The sequence below is a fragment of the Vipera berus genome (assembly GCF_964194415.1).
Source record: "Vipera berus genome assembly, chromosome: 3".
Lineage (NCBI taxonomy): Eukaryota > Metazoa > Chordata > Lepidosauria > Squamata > Viperidae > Vipera > Vipera berus.
This window is the reverse complement of record NC_138204.1, coordinates 88,866,856-88,882,568: the sequence shown is the minus strand read 5'-3', so window position 1 is coordinate 88,882,568 and position 15,713 is coordinate 88,866,856. Positions and strand designations below refer to the sequence as shown.

The 15,713-nt window shown below is 36.8% G+C and overlaps 1 protein-coding gene across 2 annotated transcripts in view; it reads left to right on the top strand.

The window, feature by feature from the left end:
* FNBP1L (formin binding protein 1 like) overlaps window positions 1-15,713 on the top strand; it is a 72,895-nt gene that overhangs the window by 27,976 nt on the left and 29,206 nt on the right. For both annotated transcript variants that reach the window (XM_081322914.1, XM_081322913.1), the window contains exons 3-9: window positions 4,346-4,399; window positions 5,191-5,338; window positions 6,683-6,745; window positions 8,934-9,038; window positions 10,599-10,727; window positions 11,417-11,563; window positions 12,533-12,736. In XM_081322914.1, coding sequence (XP_081179040.1) covers window positions 4,346-4,399; window positions 5,191-5,338; window positions 6,683-6,745; window positions 8,934-9,038; window positions 10,599-10,727; window positions 11,417-11,563; window positions 12,533-12,736 — 850 coding nt within the window. The remainder of the gene's footprint in view (window positions 1-4,345; window positions 4,400-5,190; window positions 5,339-6,682; window positions 6,746-8,933; window positions 9,039-10,598; window positions 10,728-11,416; window positions 11,564-12,532; window positions 12,737-15,713) is intronic.

Sequence of the window (15,713 nt, the reverse complement as noted above, 5' to 3'; positions counted from 1 at the left end):
GGTGTAGTTGTGTTTTTCTGCATTGGCTTACGACAGCAATCCTGGCTCTTCCCAATATGGTTATTAACCAAGAATCCATCTTATTAAATGAATGTCCACCTCCAATCCAACTCATTCTGAGCTTGGTCCCTTTCATCCCCAAGCTTTGATAAGATAAGGGACTTATTCAGATTCCCCCACCTGCCTCTCTCCTATCCCATTTCTGTCCTTTGGCCACCCTGCCTTGAGAGGTGACAGACAGTCCCAAAACTGTGTGACACCGTGGCTGCTTGCCATGCCCCAGGAAGCCTCAACAAGCACCAGCAAGCATTAATTTTCCCAGTTGCTTTTTCTCCCCAGGCCCATGGGGCCCCCTAGCCCATTCCCACAAGCAGTCCTCAAGCATTCATTTGCTCCCAGCAAGCGTTCATCCACCCAGTTGCCTTCTCTCCCAGTTTCCCACACCAAACTTTCACCTTTTGTGCATAAACACCTCACCACGTCAGAAATGGGGGGTGGGGAGGGAAGAACTCCAAAGACAGCACAGCTTTAGCCAGTTTGGAAAACCGTGTTGTCTTCAGAAAGGCTTCCAAAGATGGTGCAGCTTCTGCCACTTTGGAACCGGGGAAGGGGTTGAAAGATTTCCAAAGACAACACATCTTTCTGAAGTGGCTACAGCTGTGCTGTTTTCAGAAATCTTTCTGAAAACAGCACAGCTTTAGCAACATGTAGGAAACATTTGGCAAAGAAATTGGGTCCAAAAAGGAGGAGGCAAAGACACGTTGGATGCCAAAGGCAAAACATTGGTGCATGAAAGTAGAAGAGAAAGCATCTATAATATAATATACAAGTATAGGTGTCTCTAGAAAGAATTGCACATAGTCCTCAACTTACAACCATTTGTTTAGCAAAGTTACAACGGCACTGAAAAACATGAGTTAGACCAGTCCTCACAGAGTCATTGCAACATCCCCACAGTTTCGTGATTAAAATTTGGGTGCTTGGCAACCAGCATGTATTTACATAGTTACATAGTTGCAGCATCCAGAGGTCATGTTATCACCATTTATAACCTTCCCAGCCAGCTTCTGACCAGCAAAGTCATAGGGGGAAGTCAAATTCACTTAACGACTACCTGATTCAAGGAGAGAACCAACCTAGAACAAAGGAGAAATTTCCTGACAGAACAATTAACCAGTAGAGTGACTCTTTTTAAAAAGAGATCGGACAACCATTTATCTTTAATGGTATAGGGTTTCCTGCTTGAGCATGGGGTTGGACTGGAGGATCTCCAAGGTCCCTTCCAACTCTGCTACTCTGATCGCCTTAACAATTAATTGTGACAAAAAGGTTGTAAAATCGGGCAAAAAAGGTTGCACCACTCATTCAATCGCCTTGCTTAGCACTGTAAGTTCTGGACTCAATTGGGATTGTAAATTGAGGAATATTGTACTTGATTTTGAAGATGAAGAAAGTTATTTAATCCTGTTGAGTTGGAAACTATGTAATTTGTGCATAGCCAAATGAAGTTTTAGTTACCTAAATTACTATATTTAGAAAGTTTGGCAAGATTTCTAGATACTTTACTAGCATGAATTCTAAATTGAAAGCAAATGTGGTTTCTTGTTTCTCAAGTATGTTTTTCTTTAATTGAAACTGAGAACATAAGAGGTTGATTGTGATCCAAATGTAGATGTGGCAGACTCTCATTCAGCAATTGTACAGATGAATTCATATTCTGAAGAGATTCATGCTGAAAAAACCTATCATTCCATAGGTAATTGCTCCCAGAATAAAATGACTTTTTATCGTCAGCTGCTTTTCTCTAAATATTCCAGAGAAAGAAACTTTTAAAAATGATATTCTGTCCTCAATTACTTTGAAACACTAAGGTGTGCAAAATATTTCAGTTTAAACCATTTTGAACGCAAAACAATTTAAACCCATTTAAAACATGTTCAAAAAAGTTTTGAGCTGGAAACAAAATTGTTATGAGTGCAAAACCCATTTCCAAAATGCTTAAAACTAGCCTGCTTTGCAAAAGTTTCATGCTCAAAATGGCTTAAAATGAAATGTTTTGCATACCTCTTCTATCTGCTTATGGACTAACATTTTACTTACCTGTGCAAATTGATTAAAATGTAATATAATAATAAAAGTGTGTTGAGATAGAAAACCAGCCTGAGTAATCTGCATTTGTGAAAATTACATCCTAAACTTTTTGCCACTGCATATCCCTTTTTGTTGTTAGTTGCGAAGTCGTGTCCGACCCATCGCGACCCCACGGACAACGTTCCTCTTGGCCTTCCTGTCCTCTACCACCTTCTGGAGTCCATTTAAGCTCATGCCTACTGCTTCAGTGACTCCATCCAGCCACCTCATTCTCTGTCGTCCCCTTCTTCTATTGCCCTCAATCTTTCCCAGCATTAGGCTCTTCTCCAGTGAGTCCTTCCTTCTCATTAGGTGGCCAAAGTATTTGAGTTTTAGCTTTAGTGTAATCTTAATGTACATGTCTCTCCTAAAAATCCAACTACCAAAATAAACACAAATGAACAATGTTTTTAATGTATTTCTGTTCTGGTCAGTAACTGTAATGAAAACTCTAATCTACTCCTACTTTTACTCTGCGCTACTCTACTACTCTACTCTAAATAAAAACTAAACTTTGGGAAAGGTGAATTTACTGTAACAATAAAGCTAAAAAGTTATTCACACCTCCACTGGACTGTCTGCACCTCCCCAAAGGAGGTATATCTCACAGTCTGGGAAACCCTGAGTTATAGTATTCTACTATTCTCAAAAGAGAGATGCCAAAAACAACACTAGGGAAAAGATTATGAGAAATGAATGATATCTTGTAAGTAGCCTATAAAATGTGGGTGAGTTATCCCAGGCAGTTCTCCATTAAAGACTCTTGTGAAAGAAGTCCATGAATTCCACATTGCCCTAAGAATTTTATGACATGTGTTTAATATTATAAAAGACTCTCCCAGGCATTAAGAAAGTCAATATATAGCAAAGTGTGCTCACCCATATATGTCTTAAAGGCATAGATGGAAAATCTTACTATCTGTTTTAACAGATTAAATGTTCATCAACATTTTCCCATGGCCTTTTACAGCATGTAGAATGTGCTCAACATCTGTTAACCATTTATATCGGGCATCCTTCCACGTTTGCCCTTTGTGAGAAAAATTTCTTATTGTCATCAGTGTTTGAATAATTCATTAAATCCTCTCTGCTAACTTTCCCACTTTCTTTTTGCTACTGATGAAGTGTGAATATTGTAGTGTTTAAGGGTAATTTTCTTATATCTAAAAACTAGATCAGGGTTAAATTTAAATTTAGTCCAAGGAAGAATGATTTATTTTATGTTCTTAGTATATCACTTGAGGAAATGAAATAGATTTCCTGCTGTAAAATGTGAAATATATACCATTATTCCTTTGTGGGGATATTTATGAGCAATTTGGTTAACTTGAGGCCACTGGAATCTTTGGAATTTCTGCTGTATTCTTTTAATGTCAGTCTTCTGCTATTCTTTTACCATTTTGTGGAAAATGGCTTGTTTTGGTTGAAAAAAAGCCATGTCTTTACTACTCTGGGAAAAGACAGTAAAAACTCTGCTGAATTTGCAATTATAAATTAATTAGTCAGTCTGTGCATAGAAAATTCTGTTTTTTTCCTTTTGGCTTCATTTTAGCATTGTGACCTTACACAGAAAGAAAATATGGCAAATTAGTTTGATCTAATACAGGTAGCAGCAGTCTTTGTGTTATGACAGCAGTTGGAACTGGAATTTTAGTTGCTAAGCAAAGCGGTTGTAAAACATGACATCATGTGACCACATTGCTTAACAATAGCAATCCCTGTAATTAACAAGACCACATGGGTCATTAAGTGAGGACATCATGTGACCACAACATGGGAAGGGACGAGAATCCAGGACAGCTTGCTTATGCCACTGAAATTATATTCCAGGCCAGTGAGTGGTTGCAAATGGCAATCACATTACAGGGACACTGCAAGTTTTGTGAGCCAATTGCCAAGTGCCCAGACCATGTTCATGTGATCTTGGAGATGTGTGATGGCCACAACTTTGTAACTTTGAACTGTCATTGAACGAGCGGTCACTAAGAGAGGACTAGCTGCAGTTATTCAACAGTAGAATAATTTTTACTCTTTTATATAATTTGTTTTATTTTAAACAATGTAATTTACATAATGTAAACAATGCGTTCAAATATAAATAAACTCATGCTGGGCAACTTGTTGTGTCATTTTTCTAACTGAGGCAGATTCTTCAGCTCATCTTGCCCTTTTCTTAAAGCCCATCTTTCTTTCTCTCTCTTTCTCTCTCTTACAGAAATCTGGTGAAGAAATACTGTCCTAAACGTTCATCCAAAGACGAAGAGCCCAGGTAATATGAATATGAAATATATATATATGGATCTTGGTCTAATCCCAGTATCAGGGTTGTTGGGATTTAAATGTTTAAGCCAAGTACCTTTTCATAGGTAATTATTTTATAGTAAGGTAAAGATATCTGGATTAATGTGACTTCCAAATTCTGGTACGTTCAAGACCCGATGAGTTGAAAAAAGTAGCATACCGTAATTTATGAGGTCTATTTTTAAGAAGTAATATAGAAGTAATATATTTTAAAGAAGTTCTTCCTTTCCATACATTTTTCTCCATTCTTTCCCTCCATTCAGTTCTAAACCTTTAAGCCTCCCAAACATATTATGTCAGAATAACGTAACTTATTTGACCTAACCCAAGAGTCTACTAACCCTTTACGATGTAGCAAACACGCTCATTCACAGGATACATCTGAATGATGTATCCTGTAATTTTCCAGATGAAGCAAAATCATTTCTGCATCAAGCTTAGTTTTCCTTGTAATTTTAAATTTATTCCTAAAATTTGTCTTTTCGTTTCACATCTTAGTAAATGCTTCTATTCTGCAGGGCCTTGAGTGGTACTCTTTATTTTCTCCCTGCATAAGTTCCTGCTGATCTTACCTTCTCTAATGAGAAGTGGTTTGGGCATCTCTGTTTTACCTCTTTCTCTGAGGTTCATTTTTTTTAAGGTCTTCACACCATGCTAGATTATGACACGTTCCTTTCCTTGTTTTGTTTAAAGAAAAGCAGTCATACACCCACAGTAATAATGAAATATCTTTTTTGTTTATTTTCTGTATTCTGCCAGGTTTACCTCATGTATAGCTTTTTATAATATTCTTAATGAATTAAATGACTACGCAGGACAACGTGAAGTAGTAGCAGAAGAACTGGCACATAGGGTATATGGAGAACTGATGAGATATTCCCACGAACTCAAAACAGAAAGGAAACTGGTAAAAGGATGGGGGTGGAAGATCCAAGTTACTGTTTTGCTGAACTACCTATGAATGTCAGGGCAATTTAATTATTTGTTTTCTCAAAAACAGCAAAAAATATTAGGTCTCTCATGCTGGGCCAGCTTGTATATAGATCTTCATGTAGTTCTGCATTGTTCTGTTGCAAAAATGCAGCAAAAACATGCTTGCCTTTTAAGATTCTAAAATATAGCCCGTTTAAATTTATTTTGTTTTCTGATTTGTATTTTATTAAAATGCGCGCACGTGCACACACACACACACACACACACACACACACACACACACAGAGAGAGAGAGAGAGAGAGAAAGAGAACTTCAATGGAGCCAATTCCTTGAAACAAATTTCTGATCACAGCCTTGATTGTTTTGTAGGTCCTCAGCAAGCTTTTTCTAATTTTTTATGTTATTTAGTAGCTAATATATTTGAGGACTTTTAGAAATATTACATTTTTAAAAATATGAAGGTGCTGTTATATACCTAAAACAGCTTTTTTCCAGCTATAGGGAATGTAGCAGTAAAACCTGATATCAGTGCTCAGCAATCCATGCAATTATATAATACACATAGTTACATGGATTGTAGTTCCTTCCATTGCATCTCTTAAATTATCGGTCTCTATAAATTATGGCATCTTTTACATCTTTGGAAGAAAGAAAACAATGGATGAATGCATATCAGTAATGTTAAAATCATGGTGCTTCTGTTGTGATTTACATTCTTGTTTGGCATTTTGTTTTACCTTTTCTTGTGTGTGTGTGTGTGTATGTGTGTTTTATTTATATATATAAAGGTAAAGTAAAGGTTCCAACGCACATGCGTGCTAGTCGTTTCCAACTCTAGGGGCTGGTGCTCATCTCCGTTTCAAAGCCGAAGAGCCAGCGCTTGTCCGAGGACGTCTCTGTGGTCATGTGGCTGGCATGACTAGACGCCAAAGGCGCATGGAACGCTGTTATCTTCCCACCGTAGTGGTCCCTATTTTTCTACTTGCATTTTTACGTGCTTTCGAACTGCTAGGTTGGCAGAAGCTGGGACAAGTAACAGGCACTCACTCTGTTACGCGGCACTCGGGATTCGACCCGCCAAACTGCCAACCTTCTGATCGACAAGCTCAGCGTCCTAATCCACTGAGCCACCGCATCCCATATTTTTATTTACGTACACACACACACACACACACACTCGTTTTCGTAGATTTTCACGGGTACCTATATATATATAACGTGTGTGTGTGTGTGTTTGTGTGTAATTTTGTGAGATTAAGCTGAACAGTTTTAAAAGCAAGATGAGGTCTATAAAACATCTTGTTTATTATATTCCAGCACCTTCAAGAGGGCCGAAAAGCACAACAGTATCTTGACATGTGTTGGAAGCAGATGGATAATGTGAGCTTTCTTTTATTCCTTTTCTGGTTTCTTTAGGGTTGCATAGTTTTATGGGTGACTGATGCCAGAGTGAAGACATAATGAATGAACTTGTTTATCACTGAGCAATCACAGTGCTTTCATTGTTCAATAGCCAAGATGGATTGTTATGTTTGTTAGATCATTACAGTGCTAATTCCTCAGTCAGTAATATCTGCAGGAATATGACTTTAATAGATTTACGGACTAAATTTCAGCTGTAATAAAATATATTAGTCTTGCCTAGTCTTGGGATTCTTAAGCAGGAATTTATTTTGGTAGAGGCTTACTTTTATTTAAATCTCGAGAATCATGTCTTCCCTTGTTAATTAATACTCTTTTCAGTTACTTTAAGTGATTCTTTTATGAATTAGCCTGGAAATATTAGATATTATAGTTATAAAATGAAAGGGAAGTTGATGGAGTTACATAATGTTAAATAATTATTTTAGGCAAACAGAATATTAGTTTAAGTGTAACTAAGGCTGCAGTCCTGTATATTCAAACTCCTGAAATAAGAATAATTGAATTTAGTGGAATAGTTTCAGAGTAGTATGCATTGGATTGCAAAAAATGCAGAATTTCCAATTATTGTTAAAGTCTTTAAAAATCAGTATAGAAATTGTCAATATCTGTGATCTATATCTTCATAGTCCAAGTTATATGATCCAGTTTTCATTTTCATTCCATTCTATCAAATTGAAGACCACCCAGAGGCTCCAGCTGGTGCAGAATGCGGCCGCGCGGGTAGTGATGGGAGCATCCCGATACTCCCATATTACACCCCTCCTGCGTGAGCTGCATTGGTTACCGGTTGTCTTCCGGGTGAGATTTAAGGTGCTGGTACTTACCTTTAAAGCCCTACATGGCCTAGGCCCGGGATATTTGCAGGACCGTCTGCTGCCGGGGACGACTTCCCATCGCCCAGTGCGCTCACACAGAGAGGGCCTCCTCAGGGTGCCGTCAGCTAGACAATGTCGGCTGGCGACCCCCAGGGGGAGGGCCTTCTCTGTGGGAGCGCCAGCCCTGTGGAACCAACTTCCCCTTGAGCTCCGGATGGCCCCGGATCTCCGGTCCTTTCACCACGACCTCAAAACTTTCCTTTTTCATCAGGCTGACCTGGATTGATGACGGGTTTTTAAAATGTTTTAATTTTTAATTGTTTAGTTAATTTATTTTGGGGCTGTTTATTTAATTTCTTTTAACTTTTGTATTGTTGTTTTTATTGTTGTTAGCCGCCCTGAGTCCTTCGGGAGATAGGGTGGCATATAAGTCCCAAAAATAAATAAATAAATAAATAAATAAATAAATAAATAAATAACAAAAATCATTTTCACTGGGCTTGACCCATGTCTTTCTAAAAGAATGTATTATGAAGGAGACAAGTAATGATAATGGTAAGCCTAACATTTATACAGAGCTGTTCTCTAGTATACAAACTGCTCCATAAAAAATGTATTAATGATCTCTACCGCTGATGATATACTGTATTTCAGATGCAGGACATTTCTGTGCTGTATATGAGCTTTCAAGAATGAAAACGCTAGGCCGTGGGTCCCCAAGCCTCTGGTCCGTGGAAAACTCTTTCTCCATGGAATCGGTTCCTAGTGCCCAAAAGATTGAGGGCCTCTGGACTAGGCTGTAGTTGTTCATGTAGTCTTAATTAGTGTTTGTGTGTGTATTTGTGTGTGCTTATAGATACATTACTCTTGTTAGCCTCATATTATTAGTTCTTGTAATGATATGGTTTATGTGATGTATTGAGGATGGGATAACTTTTTCAGACAGATGGAGAAAGCAAATAGTTTTATGTATAGGACCTGCCATGATGCTGTTCACACAGAAGACCAGATTATTCAGGGTTAAATTAGGGTAATCAATAGCTAGCAAATGGATAGAGCTTTCTAAAATAATGGGGAATGCAGTAAGTAATAGTCTTGCTAATCTTAATGTTCTTTTTATTTCTAGCATTGGACGAATACATGGTTGAGAGGGTAGAAACCTAAAAATTAAACAATTACAAAATGAAATGTTCACTGGTTAAAAGGCAACAATGTGTGCAGAATACTTTTCATTTTCATCAAAAGCATGGATCTGAATTGTAATTGTGATAGTAGTACAGGCAATGTGATACGTTGTATTGATTTGTAACTATGTCATTACATTGTAGAGCAAAAAGAAATTTGAAAGAGAGTGCAAAGAAGCAGAAAAGGCACAGCAATGTTATGAGAAACTGGACAACGATACCAATGCCACTAAAGCAGATGTTGAAAAAGTAAGATATTGTTATTGGAAAATAAGAGTTTACATGGCTGTATTTGGAAATGTTGTTTATTGAACGAACACAGCATTTTGACCATCGAGTGTGGATATATCAAAGTGTGTTGAATTAGCTGAGTTTCAGCCATCACATTTTTTTTATTTTTATTTTTTCAAATTATGGTTTGAAAATTACGGTTCTGAAATGTTCTGATTGCAAAATTTCATGGAATATCCCATTTTGTTGGTAAAACTGCTAGGAAAGCTTGAAACAGCCTGTTTTATATTTGAAAGAGAAGTTTCCAGACATGTGGCAGGACCTTCTGTGAAATGTCACGCACAAAACATTTTAAAATGCAACTTTTATAGTCCTGTGCTCTAGCCACTCTTGAGCTTTCTTGTTTTCTCATGGATCGAGCTGCAGATTGTGCTTATAAATCCAAAGCAGTAAAAAGTGACTTGGGCAAATATTTCACATGAAGATTGAAGGCCACAATTAGTCTACTGAATATTTCTCTAAACCAGTTGGCTGTTTCAGATTTCACAGCAGGCCTTTGCTTAATCATGTCCCTGAAACTTCCTTTCTTAAATGTTTTTTTAATCTTTAATTTTATTTTAAATACCAAAATACTATGGATAACACTTAATATAAAGGCTTTAAAACATTAAGATAACGTTAAGAAACTACATCCAGTGTCTTATTTACTTGTATAGTCTTGTATAGGACATTTTATTGTAATTGAATAAAAGCCATAAGTAAAGGGGCAGCATTTTTAAAAACAGCATTTTTCATAAAAGGTCTTAAGCATTTGCGGTTTGCTACCTCTCATTACATGTCTGTAATGTTTGTTTTTATACATTGAGTACCATGATTCTCATTAGATTTACAGTTGGTGATATTTGATACCATAATTTATTAATTCTTATTCTTTATTCCCAAAAGAAAATTATTTTGCCTTATAAAACTCATTACAACAGGAGTCAGTTCTGTTGTAGGAATATGGTTTTCTGCTTGTATTGGTGGGATTTCTCCCTTTTTTTGTATCTATCCACAGTTAGATACAAAATTAATATTGTTGTGACTATTTTCTCATAATACTAGGGGATTTGTGCAAGGTTATTTCCTTGGTAAGTCAGCATAAGCTTCTGCAGATGGACAGAGAGGATCACCTAATAAACCATTCGGCATAAAGCTTACTTTGCTCTTTTTTGTACTTGCATTATGTAAGGAGCAAAACTTGTGTTAAGACATTGCAATATATATTTTTGTCATTTTGATGACCGTTTGGCTTGCTGCAAATGCTCCTTGCAAGATAGTCTTTCCTGTTTAGTTTAGCATTAGTTGAAAGTACCACCAAAACAATGACATGATTTGAAACAACTACTTGTTAAAATCAAAAACTTTTTTTTAATACAGGTTGTCTTCATAGTTGAGAAACAGTTTCTATACTTTACAAATGTTAATGAGAGGCTATGTTGGGACACTAAGATGTCATTGGGAATTAAAGATAACGAGCATGCTGCTAAGTAAGAATTTCTTTTAAAAATAATTTAAAACTGTTATTGATCTGTTTAGGCAAAGCAGCAACTAAATCTGCGTACACATATGGCTGATGAAAATAAAAATGAATATGCTGCACAGCTCCAAAATTTCAACGGTGAACAGCACAAGCATTTCTATATTGTCATTCCTCAAATATATAAGGTAAGTTTTTCATCTACTGTAAATGAACTTGGGTCATTGAAGAGTGTGAAAGTAAATTTCTAAGAGTTTTCAATAGGAACTTATTATTTTCTCTCTCTGTCTCTCTAAAACACACAAACACTCTCCCTTCTACCATTTATTCTTCTAGATTCTGTTTTATTTAAATGTATATAATTTATTTTATAAATAAATATATAATTATTATATAATTACTATGTAGTTTTAAATATAGAATATAGTTCTAAAAGTAAATAATGCCCAACCACCTATGTGTTTTATTTGTAAGATTTGAAAATGTTTTAGAAACCAGCAAAAGACTAATTATGGCATAAGTTTTTATAGTTTTTGTAATAAATGTGTTAGTCCTTAAATTATTCTTTCTTTTTTATTACCACAGTCTTAGGTTGCATGTACAAATCACGACTTTAATTATTGATGACTGTAGTTAATACTTTCCAATTCTAATTGATTTTAGAAAGTATTAGCTGTGTACTTGTGTTCATTTTAGAAATGTGAATATCATTTGTAGAAATGAGCAAAGTTTGGTGAACTAATGATCCACTAATAGTACATTTAGTATATTTAGTTCACTAACAAATTGTACACATGATAATTATAGGGAGGACAATGTCCCACTGTATTTGGAATGTTACTATAAAGATGCTCAGTCTCTCTCCTTTATTACTTAGCACCTTCAAGAAATGGATGAACGACGAACCATCAAACTTAGTGAATGTTATAAAGGATTTGCAGATTCTGAGCGTAAAGTTATTCCAATAATCTCAAAATGTTTAGAAGGAATGATTGCTGCAGCCAAATCAGTTGATGATCGCAGGGTAAGTTAAATTTGTTCTTCATAGTTCAGTGCTAGTATTAAGCACATTGCTATGGAAGTAAATCTAATCTTGTAGATTACAATTACATTATATCATAACTAGACTAGAGACTGTGATACGTTGTTTTCCATGAAATCAATAGCTTTCTTCTCTCTTTTCTCAACATTTTTGTTGATCTAAGAAGCAGCAGAAAGTGAAACTCATCATATTGCAGCCAGTCCTCAGTTAGTGACTACCCCAGTTAGTGACAGTTCACAAATGATCTAAATGGGATCGCAGGAAGTAACAATCTCAAAATCAATCAATATTCATTCTCTCTCTCTCTCTCTCTCTCTCTCTCTCTCTCTCTCTCTCTCTCTCTCTCTCTCTCTCTCTCACACACACACACACACACACACACACGGCTTAGTCTCTGTTACTGGAGTTGCTAAACGAGGACAGATTGTATTGTTTGCAATCAAACTCCAGCAGATATGGCAGCCAGTCTTATTGGTGGGGTTTCAGGTTTGCATATCTGATTGTAGCTAATTAAAGAAATATACTATAAAATATTTTTTATCTCTCTAAGCACTGTGGCTATTTAATATTGCCTGTTTGAAAAGAAAACCAGTCTAATATTTTTACATATACCAAAGGAGAATATTGGATTTTGGTAGTATAATGAATGGGCAGAAGGAATAACCTTGAGAGACTGGAGGAAGAAAAATCTGAGTCCAAACCAGAAATGTGCTTTGGGGAATCTTCTCATTATTGATCTTTCCTAGTTCTATGGAACATAAAGTCGGAGGAGGAGTGGCACTTTGAGACTTGAAAGATTCTGTGGCTGTAACCTTAACAATAAAAGTAGTATTCGTATTCATGATTTTGGTTTCCTGATCTGGAGTGCCTTGAAGGACTGATAGTCTTTAAGTGTAATATTAGTTAAATGTGATATTTAAGCCATTAACTCTGTAAATTTCTCTCATAAAGGATTCTCAAATAGTAATAGACTCCTTTAAGTCTGGCTTTGAACCTCCTGGAGATTTTCCATTTGAAGATTATAGTCAACACATTTATAGGACTGTTTCTGATGGAACAATTAGTACCCCGAAACAGGAAGGAATGAAAATCGATGCAAAAACCACTGTGGGAAAAGCTAAGGGCAAACTCTGGCTCTTTGGAAAGAAACCAAAGGTAAAAAAATTTGAAATGTGTCCTACGATTGAACATTCAAAGTTGTAATTCAGTGATTAAATGTTACCTTTTGCAACAGAATAATTAGATTGATCTTTGTCGGCAAAACTGTTCATTTTAGAAACTGGGTTCTAGTATGTTCCAGAGTATAACTCTGCTATTATGAACATTTTGGTGTCTCATCCCTGCATAATTCAACTATGGCATTCCAGCAACTGAGTCCCAGCAAGTCAAAAGCGTATACTGTGACTGATTAGGACTATAAATACAGAATTTCCCCTGTAATTGTAAAAATATTGTAATCCATACCAGACAGTGACTTGGCCAGAAACTCTTATACCTGATCTGAACAGTTGTAGCAGCCTCTGTAGTTGTTGCTGAACTGTTACTTCATGCAATATCTTGCTATTCATGTGGAACTATACTTGTTGAAATGGAAGTGTTCTGGTGGACTGGAGAGAAATTAATAAACACAATCGGTTGAGGGTTTTAACGTACATGATAAATGTAGTACTGATAAGAGTATAGTTTTAAGTTTTGTTTGTCCTGGTGAAGCTTTGTTGAGTATGGTTTCATATTTATAAGGTAAAGCTTGTGAAAAGTGAATATTGTTGAGAAGTGGGTGACCTGAAGGTTCAAATGGAAGTTAGTGTTAATTCCTTTTGAAGTGTGAAAAACTAATAATATTAAGTCTTAGTTGACTATAACTGTAGATATTGTTGACATTGGGATGAGCAATTGAATTATGGTGGATTATATGGGAAATTTGTGCAGAAAATGTTAATACTTCAGATCAGGCTTGTCCAACCTGTGAGCCACCTTTGGCCCTGGGCAGCTAATAATGCAGCCCACAATACTGTAAACTTTTAATATTATTATGTGAATTTATATACATTAAGTATATTATATATTTATATGCAGCCCAAGACAATTCCTCTTCACCCAGTGCAGTCCAGGCAAGCTAAAAGGTTGGACATGCCTGCTTTAGATGAAAGAATGCAATTGTAAATTCTGACTGCATGGTGTATCTCTATTAATATTTGAAGCTGCTGGTTTCATGTATCATTAAAATGGACATCCAAATTTGGGATAAAATTAAGGTTTTCATTTTTTCATAGCAAGAAGCAAATGACACCACATGTATAAATAAAATATCAATGCCTATTGTATGTATTTCCTTTTATGACTGAAGTTTATTGGTGTGTTTTTGAGTTAGTCCCAAAGGATAGCTTTCATTGTGATTTTGAAACTCTTGTGAGCTCATGTGGTGACTTTATCATTTTGGTAGTTAAAAACAAGAGCTTTGTGATGCCTTAAATATTATAAGTTATTTTTATTACGATATAGGTTTTATGATGATGCATTCTGATGCTGATAATTATAATGATGAAAATATAAAATGTTATGGGCTTGGATCCAGATTCTCTGTACTGATATGGAAGATTTTTCCCCCATTCCCTAAAGTGAGTGAATCGTGCAATGGAGGCTATGTAAAGAAGATGATTTTCACATATTCTCTTTCCCCATCTCCAGTTCCACCTTTCATATTATTTTTAAAGTCCTCCAGTCTTCCGAAGCATATTTATGAGAGGATGGTTACTATGGGTTTCAGAAGTAGGGGTCATTTGGTTAAAATCTCCCCTTCCAGTTGTGGGTGCATTCAGTTTGCAGGAATTTGTTCCTTTGTTACTCTGGATCCAATCCATTATTTGTTTCTGTATTGAAAAGACAGAATTTTCATCACTTTGAATGTTTGCCTTACCTCTTCCTTTCTCTTCATATCAGCCACAGTCCCCACCCCTTACCCCTACTAGTTTATATACATCCAGTACTTCTAATGGTTCCCAGTATCCCATATTCTCCATTGAACAAATGCATTATTGCATGAATGAAATAAGGACAGGGAAGCCCAGAATGCCTTCTTTCAAAAGCCTCAAAAGATGGGTAAGTTTTATGAGTTGTATTAGGTGCATGATGGCGCTGTGGTGTGCTTCTGTGTGGCTTTTGTAGTACCTTCCACCATCGTAACTTTTCTACTGGCAGTGGTGCGGTCGACAATCATGTTGCTTAATTCCATGTTGTGAAATAGCTCTGCTCAGCACCACAATGAGTGTTCACGTTAGAAATAGCTGACTCTGATGGCATTACAGAGAAGATGGTGAGTGCATGTTCTCATTGTTTCCTGAGTGTATTTAATATTGGCATTAATATTAATATAGCATTGGGAACTAGAAATTGTTAGTAAGGAAAGAGAAGTGAGAATTGTTTTTAAAAAGGGGTCGATTTCTATCTTGTTTGCTGACTTCTTCAACAGAGGAGGTTTAGATTTTCCAACAGATTTTAAAAAGTCATGCTGACAGCTACCCACCCTTATTTCAGATGTTTATAATAATTATGAGGAAAGGCAGGTAAAATTATATTAAAATTCTTTTGTTCCAACCTTCTTCCAAGAAGTTCTGCATGACAAGTCTGATGATGCATTTCCCCTTGACCCATCCTCTAGGACAGGACTTTTCAACCAGTGGTATGCATACCACCTGTGGTACATTAGCACATGGCAGGTGGTATGCAGCCCTGTCCAGCCAAGTGTAGTGGGGGAGGGAATGAGCCAGCAAGGACTTACTGTGAGAGAGTCCTCCAGAGCTGCGGCGTGGCTGGGGCAAGGCAAAGGCTCAGGCTCACTTCTGGATCAACCCTGGATGAGAAAGGAGGAGGAGGGGGGGCAGAGACAGGAGAGGCTATAAAAGGAGGCAGCTCTAGTTGCACTGAAGGGAAAGAAGGAGGAGGGGGTGGGGGGAGAGGAGAGGAGATCAAGCAGGCCGGCCATGAGCCGATGTACAACTGCTATGGCAGCTACCTGTGCTGGCAGCAACAAACAGGCAAGAAATGCAGTAGGAGAGGGGTCGCCCTCCACGAGGAATGAAGAAAGGCAGCATTGAAGAAAGGCAGCATTGGCTGGAGGTGAGGCACGGAGGAG